This window comes from Helicoverpa zea, chromosome 27 (genome assembly GCF_022581195.2).
Source record: "Helicoverpa zea isolate HzStark_Cry1AcR chromosome 27, ilHelZeax1.1, whole genome shotgun sequence".
Lineage (NCBI taxonomy): Eukaryota > Metazoa > Arthropoda > Insecta > Lepidoptera > Noctuidae > Helicoverpa > Helicoverpa zea.
Window position 1 is genome coordinate 4,035,010 of NC_061478.1, and position 16,804 is coordinate 4,051,813.

Below are 16,804 nucleotides of genomic sequence, written 5' to 3' on the forward strand. Positions count from 1 at the left end.
GCTGGCTGATTCAGTCTTGTCACAATATGAACAATTGTTCGACCAAGAGAAAACAACCTTCCGTTGATTGCAACACTTAGAATCAGACCGCTTTTACATTTAGCAATACACCATCAAGGTAATAATGGTTTTTGTGTATTGATACCCGAAACGGGGTCAAACGTCCGTCCTTGAGCCGTGCAAAAGAAAAACTGATGAAAATTATTGACTAATTTGTGGGCGTGGCTAATCCTTTATGGATCGGCCATCTTAGATTTTAAGGGACTTGTTTCTGTCGGTCTTGTTTTATCCTCATTCCGTGAGAACTACCTAACGCATCCCAATAAAAAGTAGGTGGCTTATAGTTTTCTTTGATACATAGGTTATCTAAAACTGAAATATTTTTTCAAATCGCGCTAGTAGGTCGTTAGATTCGTGCGTTCAAGTTAATTCTTTAGCTTTATAATAGTCATTAGTGTAGATTTAAGGCAAGTTTAACGAAAGCTTAACAATATTATGCTTTTTTGGGTTCTGTACCCAAAGAGTAAATAAGGACTCAATTACTAAGACTTCGCTTTCCGCGCGCCACCTTGCTGTATCGCATGAGCCCTGACAGTTAGGCAGTTAAAAAATTCACAGACTGAAAACTCGAATAAAACAAATACTTTATGGAGCTCCCGTGTAATTTTTTGGCCATCTTATAAATACGGCACTTAACCATTCGGCGCAAATCCGATTTGCACTTGTCCCGTTTTTAACTGACATCCCCAAAAAGGACGCCATTCTATCCAATTTAAAACAAAAACTTTTGCTTCTCCTAGTCTATGATAGAACACAGCGTAATGACGTCATCGACATATAAATGCAACGTGCGAACATGCGTACACGCACACATGCACGTGATCGTTTAAATAGTTGTTCGGAAGGAGCGTTTGAAAGGGGTTAGTACTTGAAGCCAGTACTAGATAGAACTTGAAGCGATGTTTTGGGTGAGTAAATTAGTATTCTGTTTTTATTTTTTATATTATTTGGAGCTTGAATCTCAGGCCCATTAAATGGGTATTGAGTGATGGGTCTTGATAAAAGGTACAAAAAGATTTATTTCAACTTTGATTTAGAATCTTTCAGAATCTTTTGCTAATATTATAAGGCTCAAGAGTTTGTTATATACTTTATTTGATAGGAACTACTGGTCCGATTTGGAAAAAAAATATCAAGTATTAGATACAGATAGTTCACTTATTGAAATAGGATTGTGTGCAGGCAAGCATGTGTGTTTGTGCCCGATTATCTCATGTTTGGCTGAACTGATTTTGTTGCGGTAGTGCTTAGTACTTGTCACTTAGGGGAAGGTTTTCAAACTGTTTATTATTAAGAGCTGTACATAATACCAAGATATGTATTACGTGGAATATTACAAAATAACTACACAAACAGTGGAAGCAACAGCAACTAAGGTGCATTTACACTGTCCAGCAATAAAATAAAGCAACCTATACAATGTTAGATCTAATATTTAGATAGTAAAGTGTGAAATAACGCAACTGTTACGAGTTCTGTGGTTTTGTACTAACTGTTAGAAACTAACTGTTGTTTCATTATTGGAGTCTTTAATGGCTTTGAGATATTTCTTTGTTTTGCAAAAATCTATATGTATTAGGCAATATTATGAAGCGTAAGTATCTTTTGATTGTTTAATCGCGCTAATCTTCGGAACTGCTGAATAGATTTGAAAAAAATCTAAATTTTAGAAAGCCTATTTATTGTGGATTCATAATTTTAAGAAGAGCGGAGCAGTTCTTACAGGGCACAGGTGATACCGGTGGCGAAAGGTAGTGTTAAATATAAGTACATCGAAGTTGTCTGATTAATTATCGTATATAATATGTAACTTACGACACTAGCAAATAACTCGGCTTTCTATTGGCAATATAATTTTTAATATCAGTTAAGTAGATCCAGTTATCACTCTCTTTAAATATAACCTCTTCATTAAATTTTTATTACAGAAACACAAAGCTAAACAATAAATCCAGAATCTAAAATTGTAGACCAACGCTACTAAACGCAGCACACACTCACACACGGTTGAATCATTATCAGTCGTACATACGTTCCCCCAGCGAAGCACTGCGAGGTTAGAAACAACTTAGTTATAGTTATAACTTGTAGTGCAGTAGGCTTAGTTCTATTTATATGTGTAACTAAAGCTTACATCGCCTAATTGTCATTTTTAGTTTGGTTTTAAATTATTGATTTTTAGCGATCCTTGAAGTGACTTGTGTGTCACTGTATTTATTTTAAGACAGACTGTTTCCCACGGGAAAACTATTTTTCGTGACCGGGTGAAAAGTATCTTATGACCTTTCTCTATTTATTACCTCTATTTTTCTTATCTATTATTATCTCTATTTCTACATACATTTACCATGATGAAATAGAGGCGTGAAAGCGCCACAGATAGACAGCCAAATATTTTTTGTTGTTAAGAAATGGTGACCCATCGTATTATTTTTTCAAAATTTTGCAACGATACAGAGCTACTTCATATTAATCCTAACACACAACAATGAAACTGAAAATTCCTAAAAATCGAACCCGATATCCACCATTAAAATACACACTTACCTAACTCTACTACTAGGCTTACTAAACACAGCACAGGACACACACGGCTAACTAATATTATTATGTCACTCGCCTAACCCACTCACCCGGTCATTTGTGAGCTAGCTAGTTAAGTACTTGTAGTTATGTGGCTAAGTAGATAGCGGTCTGAACGAGGCTTTGCTGATGTATTTTTGTTGAGATATATGTAGGTAAGTAACAGGTGAAAGGTATTTTGGTTGAGACAGGATTTAGTTTGTATTTTTGGCAGAATTTGGATTCAGTTTTATCCTGATTTTTCGGTGCGTTTTCCTGAATAAATGATTGTTTCCTTTCATAGGTTTCGTTCTGATTGAGAGATGTTTTATTTTCATAAAGTAACGACAAATTTTTGGCTTTAACACCAGTAAAACTTCCTAACGTAACCCTTCAGAAAAGAAATAAGAGAGAATACCCAATAAGAACATAGCTTTGGGTGATATTGATGAAACAATATTCCCGAACAATTTAAATTCACCAAAAGTTCACTATGAATGAAATATTGTTCCACGAGAAACAAGCGATATATCCTAATACACTTCAACTAGCAAGCTTTTCAATAAACCCATCGAAAACTAAACAAACACATTACTAAAATTACGACCACTAACTACAGCACTCCCCGCCAGTAGCCACTGGCTAGACTACCCAGTTTAAACGCAGCACAGTACAACATACAGGCAGCTAGTACTAGCAGCTGGCTAGACTACCCGGTCTAAACGCAGCACAGTGCAACACACAGGCGGCTAATATTATCATATCAGTGGCCAGTACCTGAGTGCACGCTCCACGCATGCGCATACATAAATGTGTGAACTACGCTTGATAGGTTTTGATACTTGGCACGAATTTTATTTTGTATTTTGCAATCATTATTTTCTATAATCTTCTTTCTTGTCATAAAAATAATATAGGAGGAAGAGACCAATGAAATTATGATCTATTGTAAAAGACGATATGGCTGGAAATAACGTTTCCTACTGTGAAAGACGAGATGAGAAGAAGAAGAAGTCACTATGCTCCGACCGCAAATAAAATTGATTTAATTGGAGGATGACTATGTCTAAAAAATATATAATATATCCCTTTCAATGGCACAGTTAAAGTTAACTAGTCTCATCACCTATAGTAGTATGAATCAAACAAAAACCTGCGTACTGTGAATATTCAGAAGTTAAGTAAAAGCTTTCTTAAAGTTTTCTCAACTCATCATCAACTTCATTATATAACATAAAAAGAAAAATGTGTCCGGCCCTCGTCCTACGCATAATATAGGCATATGATTACGATAGAAGGCATAAACGTTGACAAGCTGTTTATAACTTTCAAACATTGTTGTTTGAAGAATTTCTAAACTCGTATTTTATATACTTAAATATGTTTACGTGAAAGTAAAAGTTTTATCCGCCTTTTGAAATAAATAAGTATTTCCTTAATCCTTTCTTTTATTTTATATAAACATACATTCACACATAGCAAAGATATAAATATATAAAAAAATCTATTCAGATCATAAATTACACACTGACTCGTAGTTTCCGACTGTATTATGAATATTTATCAATGAAGTATTAGATAAAAAAAATAAACTCGAATGTATTCAAGCCTTAAGCAATAATCTATTCGATCACTATAATTACCAAAATATTTATAGATACATACAAAAACAGCCTATCAACATCATTTTTTACCACCCAAATCCGTTACTAACTTAAGAGTTATTTATTACTATACTTAATTACAAGACGGCTCCTCTACTTGACAAGTTAACAGTTCAAAATACTCTATAATTATTTTTATACTTAGTTTAAAATATAAATCTAATATGGCGTCCACATTTGAGCTCAAGTATCAATACTAGTTGGTCAAAGTACATCGAACACGGTATATGGGTCTTGGCCAGGCAACTTTTTCTTGCACACTTTAGTACTAAACTGACTCGCGACCTGTCACATGTTTATGCTACCCATAGTACTTTTCATATGTGTATGTATGGTAATTTATGTTGGTTTTAGGCGTTTCTATAGATATTATTTATCAAAGGTAGTTAGGTAATAAGGATAATAGCCGGATTTGCTTGATTTTAAGTAAACATACATACAGTATTTGTTAACAGTCGATCAACCTCTTGTTTTTCTATGTTATCCTGGTACTTCAGATTGTCCTTATGTTAGGTAACGAGTCTCCATTTGATATTAAAATAGAGTTCCATTTTGAGAAAAAACTTGAAACGCTTTTACGCTCCTTCAAAGTCATGAATTCCTAGGCTTAATATCATAAAGTCACTGTCTCATTGCATCTTAGGTAAAATAATAGAGAGGAAAACACATTTAAAATAATAAGAACGTAATTATTATCCTCTACCTGAATGAATAATTTAAAAATAGATTTATCATCGATACTCCTTGCGGTAAGTGTTGCCATGCGACATAAAACTAACCATCCTCATTGTTACACACGATATGCTGGCAACACAAGCTACGAGTTAAACAATCCATTTCCTTCAATTATTTTATGAAACACTACGTGACTCGTCTGATATACTAATATTTTTCATTCATATTGTTTCTAACATCGCTCGTAAGGCATTTTTTGTATGGGAAATCATCAAATGAACCTAAAAACATGAGTTTCAATTCAAAATTTTGCTGACACAAAAATTACAATAAAATAGTTTAAGATATCAATAAATATAAATAATTACAATTATTGCGTCCGGTGGAAATTTGAGCTATATGCTAAATCGGCAATAACTAGTATTGCTAGTCGGCAAAGCAACCATTGTGCGAACGAATCAATTTTTTTTACATTGTGCTATTACCCCTTACGAATTGAGCAGACATTTTGTTTATGCAGGAATTCGGTTTTTGAATTGCGATAAATACCAACCTAATAAAAATTGCTGATTTTACAAAAGGAGGTTGAATAGTTGACGTTATGTCTATGATTAGTTTGAAGGTAAAAAAATAGAAGTGAGCTTACAACTTCGCTTAGTCTAGTATTAACTGTAGCAAGACTTTTCCTACCTAGAACTTCAGGTCTGTTGCCCGTCTTGCCAGGATCAGAATCAGTCTCTTATGAAAATACGACAGCACCTAAGTTTATTTGTTGCTACACTTTTACATTAACAGAGGCTTTACCAATTTAATTGAACATGGGTATCTCCTAAAAAAAAGGACAATTTCTGAGTAAATAAATCAAACTAGTACATACAATTTTAACATTAAAAGATCAAAGTTCATCCAAAACAATTCACAAGGGCCAATCATTTTTTTTTACCGTATAAAGTTTCTCTTTTTACTCTATACCAGAGGGGCGCATTCATGTTCGGTACTCTTACGCCAATCAGAACTTATGCTAAATGGAACTGGTTAGCAATGCCTTTGCCGCGTTACGCAACGAACGTTTTAAAAAAAGAAACCAGACCGTTCGCTTTAGGGTTTTCACTTCATTTGAATTGTGTTGAGATTTCCAGCCAGTTATTTTTTTTTTTATTTAAATTAATATGTACTTTCCTACACCTTACCTTTTTTTCGATATATACGAAAAGTATATATAGACACCAATGACTGTTTCGGATGGCACGTTACTTTAGGTCCCGGCTGTCATTGAACATCTTTGGCAGTCGTTACGGGTAGTCAGAAACCAGTAAGTCTGACACCAGTCTGACCAAGGGGAGTTGGGTTGCCCGGGCAACTGGGTTGAGGAGGGCAGATAGGCATTCACTCCTTGTAAAACACTGGTACTCAGCTGCATCCGGTTAGACGGAAAAGGCTAGGCAGATGATGATAAATACGTGAATTATTAAATGCTGCAACGAATCTATTCGCCATTTCTTATTTCGTAAGAGCATTTAAATAAAATACTCACGACTTATCTCGTCAGTCTTTTATATTTCAAGTGAAAGTTGATTCAAATCTCAATTCCTACATTGTCCTGTCCGGTATAAATAAAAATGGTTCCGACAAACAAAGAGATATAATTCTCAAAAAGCAGTTTATGGTTTTTAGGTTTTATTTACTGTGGTATGGTGAGCGGTTAGTGTTTTAAAATAAATACTAGATTTAAGCAGACAAACAAACAAAAAATATACTTGGGATACGGTTTTTTTTTATCTTCTTGATGATTTAATACCAATCGTTCACCTTATGGAAATAAATATGCTACTCCGTAGATAAGGTCTGCTACATTTAATGTAGTGACAGACAAACATAAGCCCTGATCTTTTGTGAATATTGTTATACCTCGAAAACCGATCCGCCCACAAACAAAACATATCTAAAACTTTCATCAAAAACATTTGATACTCCTTATTAAATACACTTTCTTTTCACACAACGATAAATTACGTATACATTTCGTCATCTTCTGCCGAGCCTTTTCCCAACTATGTTGGAGTCGGCTTCCAATCTAACCGGATGCAGCTGAGTACCAGTGTTATACAAGGAGCGACTGCCTATCTGATCTCCTCAACCCAGTTACCCGGGCAACCCAATACCCCTTGTTAATACTGGTTGTCATATTAGCATATTCTAGCTTCTAACTATCCATAACGACCGCCAAAAATGTTCAAATGACAGCCGTTTGCGCATGAACATACATTTTTATTTATTTTGACGTTTATTTTTCATAATAGCAACCCTACCGTAGCTTTCTCAACGCCCAAAATGTCCTTTATTATTTTCTGTGCCAATAAAGCGAACGCGCTTCGCGTGAAAGTCCGAAATGTCAATTGATATTGAAAAAAGAACAACTTTTTTATCGTTGGCTGAATATCATGGTGATCAATGTCATTAAAAAAATAATTTAATGGCCGCCATTGTACAATGAGCTTTTGACGTATTGATAGATTATTGTGATTAATGACGTTAGATTTCGTTGTAACTATTGTATAAATAGGCCAATGGTATGAGAATTTCTAAGTGTAGGTAGTACTCATAGGTACTAGTGTTTTGAAAAAGTTATTTTCATAATATATTTCTGACCCCTTCTGCACTAAAGGGATTAATATCAACATAATTAACCTATTTTAATCACCAAAACCATCAAGCAAAAATTACTGAAAAGAAAAGCTTCTATAACTTTTCTTTTTTACACTTGTCACAAGCGCGCTTGGATCTATCTAACCTTCTTAACAACTGTCAAATAAAATACTCATTCAAAGAGAGAATTATAAGGAAAACCACAAATCTGCACTTTGTACCTTATGCCACGATCTCAGCGCCACCTACATTCCATACCTTGAATGCAACTGACGTTTCGAGAATCTGTCAAACGTATATATAAATATATAACGTATATAAACATGTATACTATACATTCTTTACACTGATTCAACCCAACACGGCTTCTATTGGTATTTTTGATGACCTAAATGACGCATTTGTAAGACATTCATCGTCCTTCCTTAGGGCTTTAATTAATGCGTTTAAGTTATGAATTAGTATTTATATGTTAGGGAAGATGTGTGTTAATTTCGCTTGAATTTTGTCTCGGAAATCGACTCTAAATTTTTTCCTAACAATTAATGTCACGTATTTCCGCAAAGTAACGCCCAATTCCATAATTTATCTGAATTACATAATTACTTATAAAAAGTGTTGAAACTAGTATTATTTGAGACCTTTATTTAAACTCTAAATAAAATTTGATATTTTGTAATTTAAGTACGTGAGTTGACATTCCAAAATCGTCGTTAAGTATAGTGGAAAAAAACAGTTTTGATACTTGTATGGCTTCTAAATGAAAGGGGCTGTGGATATCAATTGACTATCAAGTGAAGTATCTTTTGACATAATCTTGGCGTTTTATCCCCCTAAAATCTTCTGTAGATTATATACATCCCCTAAAGTTTTATATAGTAGGTTTGTTTTTGTGATATCTTAGTGTAGCTTCTAGAAATAATTTACCTTTCGCGACTTGTTTAATGTTTAAACGCAATTACTATAAAGGTAGGATCCCTTTTTTTATCCCCTTTTGTGAGTGCGTTTATGTCCCGATATGATACGAATATAATGATTATATAGTATTTGAATTATGGAAGATGTATGTTAACTACTTTCTGGGTAATGTTTTTTGATTTTTTGTAATTATTTTTATATATATTAACCCAGACTGACTGCATAACCAAAGCCAGGGGCCAAACTTATACTTACCTCTATTAAAATTCATAAGAAATAAAAGTTGAATATAATGTCAATCGGTTCTACAACGGGTTTAGAGAAATTATGCAATTGTTGAAGCTTGCAAAAATATATCGTGCGTGGGACGAGATGCAGTTGACTCATTTCATATTGGTAGCTATAAAAATAACTTAGGAGTGCAAGCGTTTAGTTTTTTATGTTATTTATTTGCCTTTCTTCCATGTGTACAGCAAATTGAATGAAATACCAGTACTTTTATAACAGAAGAGAAAAATATATACGCAAATAAACAACGAAACTGTCTATAATACCAGTCCTTTTAAAACAGAAAAAGTAAAAGTATATACGCGGTTCAATTGAAAACCTCTTTTTGGTATCGTGAAGTCGATTAAAAATACTAAGAATAATTTCGCTAAATTACTGTCCAGTGTCCAATCCTCAGCAAGAACGTATAAATATGTCTATTATAGAACCCTTTTATCAAACCAGACTTTGATAACCAGCAAAATTCGCGCAAAAAAAAGTATCTCTCATAAAAAAAAATACTCAGTGCATCTGATGGTCGTCATCCCGTGCCAGTTCGCAGACTGCGGCTGCAACTAGGTCACTGTGGCGACCGTAGGCGAGGGGTAACAACCTCTCAATACTGTGCCCCTACTCCTATATGTACGAACGACCATAGGACGAACGCCTTAAATAGGCTAATCTATTTCGAGAAAAGTTTTTCACTTGTGATGATTCTGAAAGAGTGTCTTATGATATGATGATTCTAATGAGCGTCATTCTTTTTATCAAACAAAAACTAAGACCCAAAATCGGCAAAATTACAACAACAAAAAAAATACTCTGCAAAGAGCCTTAGGACGGGCCTCAAATAGGTTAACCTATTTCGTTTGAAAGTTCTGTTGAAAGATTTTTTTAACTTATGACATGATGATTCTAATAAGGATCGTCTAAATAATCCTCATCCTTTTTTCAAACAAATACTACGATCCAAAACCAGCAAAATAACAGGAAAAAAACTATAACTACTGCTGTATGTGCTACAAACGGTCATACGAGGACTTAAATAGGCTAACCTATTTCGACCATGGACCGTTTGAGCACTGTTGAAAGATTTTGTGAAAGTTTTTAACTTATGATTTTATAAAACAGGTAGTAATTTTTTTGTGCTTTTATCTGAAACTAGCTGTTTCCCGCAGCCGAAAAAACTACTTCTCGCATCGGGATAAAATATAAGCCTACTAGTAGCTCGGTACACTCTTCCAAGTCAACCATTTTGTTACAAAAAATGTGATAAATTATGAACTTTGTGCAAATTTCACATAAACCGTGTACTAAATAGTTCAAACGAAGCCTAAACATTTGGTTTGGATATAAGTGGACCCGTTTTTGAGTTATAAAATTACATCGAAAAGTCATTTAATTTTTATTTTCATGTGAAACTTGCTGTTTCCCCCAGTTGTAGCTTAATCCCATAGGAACTACTTCCCGCATCGGGATAAGCATGGTTTTGTTACTTGGGAATAGCGTAGCTTCCTAACAGTCAAAGATTTTTTTTATCGGTTCGGTAGTTTCGGAGCTTCTATAGTTTATAAAAACGTGTCTTTTTTGATTTTGATATCGATAAGTTTATCGCTTTATAAGTTCTTAAGTGTACATGTTAAAATCAAAAGCGCAGAGAAAAGAATCCATGCATAAAATGGCTATTTTTACCACAAAAGACTATAAAATAATTACGAAATAACACGACAGAGAGACGACAACAGCCGAATTTTAATTGGCCACTTTCTTATATCTTACGCAAGAGTCTCTATATGAGAAACAATTATATGTGTATATAAATATACCGGAAAAAGAAGTTTTTGGACGGCACTTTCTATATTTTTTTACACGTTTCATTATGGTTTTGTTTCACGCAACCGCGTCTTTTTTTTTATTCGCAACTTTTTTTTTCGCTAATTTAAATCTGCAGAGCACGATGACTTGACTGTTTCTATGCAAAATTTTGCAAGATTTTTTAACGATTTTTTTATAAAAAATGTTTTTATGTAATAGTGATTTAAAATGCTTTAAGTTTATCTACATATAACTTTGCCGATAACGTTTCACTATAATGTATTAAATACGTTTTAAATGAAATAATCTTTATTTTTATATTTAGTTAGCCACATGCGTCCCGTGTTTAAATAAAATTTCACCCTTACATAACTTAATCAAATCTCACTGTTTTAAATTATTAGTTATGCATGTTATGTTACCCGTGAAAGTTATTTTCTGCTATTTTGCTTGGGGCAAACTTTGTACATGTATATCATTATGTTTTGATTAAATTATTGGGTACTTTAGTTTGACTGTACCAAACAAATATTGAACTGAACAGGAAAACAGTGTTGTAATGACTTATTAATAAGATATTTCAACGGTGTCAATAGTCAATTGTCTACAATTGGATAGGGAAACAGTTTTCTTATATAACTGAATAACTTCTCCGAATAAATAAATTATGTATGAAGTTTTACTTTAAATTACTTAGCAAGTTTGCCCCAAACAGGCGGGTTTTATTAAGTGGAAATTACCTTTAATGCTCCCACCTGAAGTGTGCGGCTGCTGACTCTGCTGGACATTGGTCTGCTCTAGCTTCGTGCTTACAGAGTTCCACATATCGAACATGTTCAACATATTGCCCCTCGGCCCCACACACTAACACAGTACCATAACACTTAACTTGCACACAAAAACACTCGATCATCCATTTTTGTACACTGTGAAAATAGCAAGTGTCAAAATTGTTCGGCCGTCGTACAAAATTTTTAAATGTCTAAGGCTACGTCACTGATCCCTGAATCGATTTTTTGTATTTTATTTTTTTATTATTATTATATTGCGTCTTTTTTTGTTTATTATACTTTTTTATTTATTTTTAATAATAAATATTATATTTTAAATTTTTATTCTTCTACATATAAACTTTCTCAAATCGTCAACTAATGTAAATACTATATTTTTTTTTGTTATTATTTTTAAATCTACTTACGGAATTTTATATATCAGTCTAAAATTTCGATTTTAAGGTTGGGTTTTATTTGCTCGGGAGGTTATTATAATAGTGTATCACTAATTTGTGTTTAATTATTGATTTTTATTAAAAACTAACGGTTTTTGTGATTAAATATTGCGTATAAATTTTAATAAACTTGTGAGTTAAATGCTTTCGGAATTGTTTTAATTTAATATTGTCAAAGTGCTCATACGAAGTGGTTTGTGTTTAATATATGGCATTGAATGCGTTTATTTTGTGAACGGTGCATTCGTTTTTTCTTCTTCATAGTTCGTTAATAGTTGATGTGTGTTCGCTTCCACTGGTGACCGGTCTACGGCTCTTCGAGTCCACACGTTAAAGATGACATATTAACGATTGAACAACCGACACATAACCCGAACGCGCTTTATTTTGAATTTGGATACAGAGTTCTTTTTTTGAACAACAATAATGCGATTAGTTTTTAATTATTTTCAGGCAGTTTTTCTTTGGTCGCGTTCTCGCATGCACTGGAGTGCAGTTGCAGCGTGGGGGTGTTTCAGCTACAGTGCGGCGGGGCGCGGGGGTCGGAAGTACCCGGCCCCTTTGCGCATGCCCGGAATCGATCCCGCATGCCCGCTGAGGTATACCGACTAAAACACTACTTTTCTTACTCGCTATATGACTTGCATGAATAGATATGTACAGTGTATTATGTCATTCACTTTGATGTCTAGTTACTAGGCTGTATGGCAGTAGGTGTTCGCCTATTGTCGACTGTTTCTTTATTGAGTGTGGCAACACTGGAGTGTGAATGTTCTTGCGTACTGGCCGGTATTTATTTAAACTTGTTAGTGTTCTAATGAGTTTTTATTTTAGTGGTTTAAATTTAGAATGCTTTGTGCAATTATGGTGCAATTTTAATTCAAAATGGCGACTGTGGTTGTGTGTTCTTTCTTTAGTGGTGATATAGAATTTATTTAATTAACTTAGTTTTTAATTGCATTCTTTTTCTATTTATAGATCCATACTCTGTTAGGAAAACTTTTTAAATAGGTTGCTTTTTACCTAGATCTGTATTTAAAGTCTGATTTATGGCAATTTTCAACTTATATTCATCTTCAAATTATTAAGCAATATTATGAAATTCTAGATAAACTGAGCCTAACCAAACTAAACTTTACATAAGAATACTATATACCCATACTATACATTACTTTACTAAGTATATTATAACGTGTTTCCCATTCAGATAGCACGAGTAACTTAAGTTGCATAATGAACTTAACTGCATACTATTTTAAGTTAGACCAGTTGCTTTGTAACATGATTCTATTCGATATTTTAATAAAATATGATTCACTTACTACATCTCGCACATGGATAAAAAAAGCCAAGTTACATTAAAATCTATTTTGTAGTTATTGTGTTAAAGAAAAATAAAAACCATACTACATAGGTACTATTTATTGTAGGATTTGAAGTTTTTTGATTTTCCTTATACCTACTAATAACGAAAAAAAACTGTTTGTTTGTTGATACCCTAAATACACCGAAACTACTGAACTGATTTTAAAAATGCTTAAATTGTTGGAAAGCTAACATTATTAGGCTATAATTAATGCTCTGATCAGATTAATAAAGAAAATAGCACTAACCTATTTTGGAGAGAAGAGCAACATTATTTTTTATTTCCACCCTGGTCCACACTGTGTATAGTCAGTCCTGTATCCAATAGGCCCTATTTCATGTTTCAATTAGTTTATATTTAAAAAAAAATGCTTTTTATGAATGAAAGTTGATAATTTTTGAATGTTTTAAGTAAGAGTAAAAATACGGAGTGACAAGCTGTTTGTCCAACTGAGAACCTCATTTTTTGAAATCGGTTGAAACCCTAATAACCTCGCCCAAAAAAGTACTAGAGCAACAGGAAAACTAAAGAGGTTTCACCCAACAAACATCAAGAAGGTCGATAAACAACGATTTCAAATTCAAAAAATGTATAAATGATCGCTAAATAAATTATCTAGATACACCATACATAATATAATAGGTACTAATAACATATGTATGTGTGTATTAATGAAAAATATAAGAAAAGTACTAGGGCGACAGGAAAACCGAAGAGATTACACCAATCAAGAAAGTCGAAAAACAACGAAATTCCAAATACAAATTCAAAAACTACAGAGTTCCACGATAACGTTAATCATTGGCGATGCGTGCGCGACACATTACGCAACGCAGTTACGTGCGCTTGCGCCAAATGAAAGTCCCCGGTTTTGGAGGTGGCTGTCCGAAGTGTAGGCGGTAGCGAGAGCGGGTGAGAGTGAGTGGGGGTGTTATGTCACTTTTTTCTTTTGTAGGATCTATACAATTATGAATATGTGAGTGTGTTTGTGACAATGTAGGGGATAATTTCTGGTCTTAGTGATTTTAACGATTTTGAAAATTATTTTATTTATAGAGAGCTACGCTAGTATGACTGTTTTGGGGTATATTTTATAAATAGTAAAAAATAATTAGTAATATTTAAAAGTAAAGGCCAACACTATATGTGTCTGTCTGCAATTATCTCAAAAAAACTTCTGAAAGAATTTTCAAGAAAAATTAATAATTTAGATTAGTCACACTTTTTCCTAAGAAAACCAATAATAATGATTAGTTATTATCATACACCCAAAAATTAAGTTTCCCAAATAAGTAAGACTTCGATATGGAAATGAATTAAAAACATGTAATAGCTGCTTTTTATACCACTGAATCCAATTTTGTTTCTGTAGATCGTGAAGATATCATTGTATTGCAAATATTAATTACTTAATTGTTTAATTGCCATTTTGCAAGAGAATGTGAGCGGGTGCGAAAGGATTTTAAATACGATATTAGTTATATAAATATTTTTTACTATTTTATGCAAAGTTTATGGTTATTTCAAAACATGCAAGTCATGTTATATTTTTATAAGTGTCGTAGTTAAGTGAAAGTAATAACCTGCACTAATATTATAATGCTGAAGAGTTTGTTTGTTTGGCTTCGCAAATATCAGAAACTACTGGACTACAGAAACTTCGCAAATATCGGAACACGGGTAAACTTGCTGAAAGAAGCTAGTAAAAGAATAATGTAAGATAATATAAGAAATTGTAGAGTCGGATGTTTTTCCGAAATTAATTTTACAAATGTATTAAATAGCTATTATGCATGCATGAATAAATCCAAATAATATTAAAGATGAAGCTTTATTTATTTTAAATACATTTGTAAAATTAATCAAAATGATAATTTTTGTGATAGCGAATGTAATACCTATTAATAAGTTTATTAACAATATATCATATTTTATTAAATATTAAACGACTTACTGTTACGTTGAATATAATTAATTAAAATTCTTCTATAATTTTAGCAGTGACTAAAAACTACCAAATGATCCCCGATCTTTTGAAAGTTTTTTCATTATTATTATTAATTAACCATTTTATTATATAACTGTAAATAAACAGTAGCATAGTATAGTAGTATTAAATTAGTATATGAATAATAGTATTTTTCAAAATAAATATAATAAACTTTACAAAAAAAGCCCAATATTGTTTAATCGCTTCCAGCTTCCAACTTGTACCACACAACATTCGAGTGAAAGTGCCGACTGCCAAAATCTCGCGTGAAAGTTGAGAGTTGATCGATACCATAATTATTATTACCATTATAAGAGATATGCTAACTTAGCCGGATGTAGGAATCGAGAATCGATATGAAATATCTAGACTCGGTATCGATACATCAAAATATTAGTGAGAGGTAACGTTTTTTGCAATTTTGAAAGTTCTCGCGTGATTTTTTGGCGTTTTATGGATGTTAGTAATGGTTTTTTATTTTATTGTTAATTGGGGTTTTTACTTTTTCATATTTTTTAATTATGCAGTCTGAAAAGGTATTCTTTGAAAGAGGAAGGTTGTATTTTGGACTTAAAGTTACTTTTATTTGCTTTTAAAGGGAATGTTAAAATGTTTGTAATCTGTTATCGACTTTTGTATCTAAGCTCTATAATAATACATGTCATGTAACTGGGATAAACCTATTTTGTACTAATTTCGTCTCCTTTCCGTATCCCTATAAAAAATACTTTTCAATAATTTTCTCTCAAAACTTTAATACCTACCCAATTAAAAGAAAAAGGACATATTAACTATCTGATTTTATCAACTTCCGTCAAGCCATGTGACAAACAGTTGAATATATTTTTGTTTGAATTCTTGCAACATTAGAAAGTGCATGAGTAAGAGGCCAAGCCTTAAAAAGAAATACCACAACAACAGTGTTAGGAAATTCACGTAATTTTGACTATTTACTAAGTATTTTTTAACCGACTGCGAACAAACGTTATGTTTTTTTTAACATCCCTTTACATTTTTTACCTACTTTGACAGCAAGGACTTTTTGGTACCATTGAGTTTTTATATGTACAGGAACCTTTTTGCTGTCACTGGCTTTAAAGAATGAAGTGCATCGAAATAAAAGTTGTCTTTGGAAAAATGTACGCAGATACAAAGTTTTACCTAGTTACCTAAATAATAAAAAGCTCTATAAAATAGATACCTACTGTTTTAAAGTAAACTTAAAAAAAGGTTATTTTAGACCCGAAAGCTAATTTTTCTTCCTGTAAAGAAATTATTTCTAACCAAGACCAGATTAATGTTGGTTTTGTTAACACATTTACGTACTGTCATACTTCTATAACCAATAATTCCTAACTCAATTAAATCTATGAACTAATACAAGTTAAACAACAAATCTAAACTTCAATATTTCTATAAATAACTTCGGTATAAACAAAAGATTTTAACTTGAATCTAACTTAGAACCTTTGATAGAATATTTGTAAGACTCAGCAACCGCACACACTAGAAATTTTTGTCGGCCGATAGTCGGCCCCGTGGTTGAAAATAGTGTTTTAGTTTTATAAAATACTGAATTCAATCAAAGTTTTTAGTCGGCCTGATACCGGCCA

At 32.8% G+C, this 16,804-nt stretch overlaps 1 protein-coding gene across 1 annotated transcript in view; it reads right to left on the reverse strand.

Moving 5' to 3' along the window:
- The window catches only part of LOC124643264 (probable nuclear hormone receptor HR3), a 99,594-nt gene extending 85,798 nt beyond the window's left edge, over positions 1 to 13,796 (reverse strand). The window contains exon 1 of the mRNA XM_047182171.1: positions 11,348 to 13,796. Within this exon, the coding sequence (XP_047038127.1) occupies positions 11,348 to 11,450 (103 nt within the window). The 5' untranslated portion in view covers positions 11,451 to 13,796. The remainder of the gene's footprint in view (positions 1 to 11,347) is intronic.
- Between the last annotated feature and the right edge of the window lie 3,008 nt (positions 13,797 to 16,804).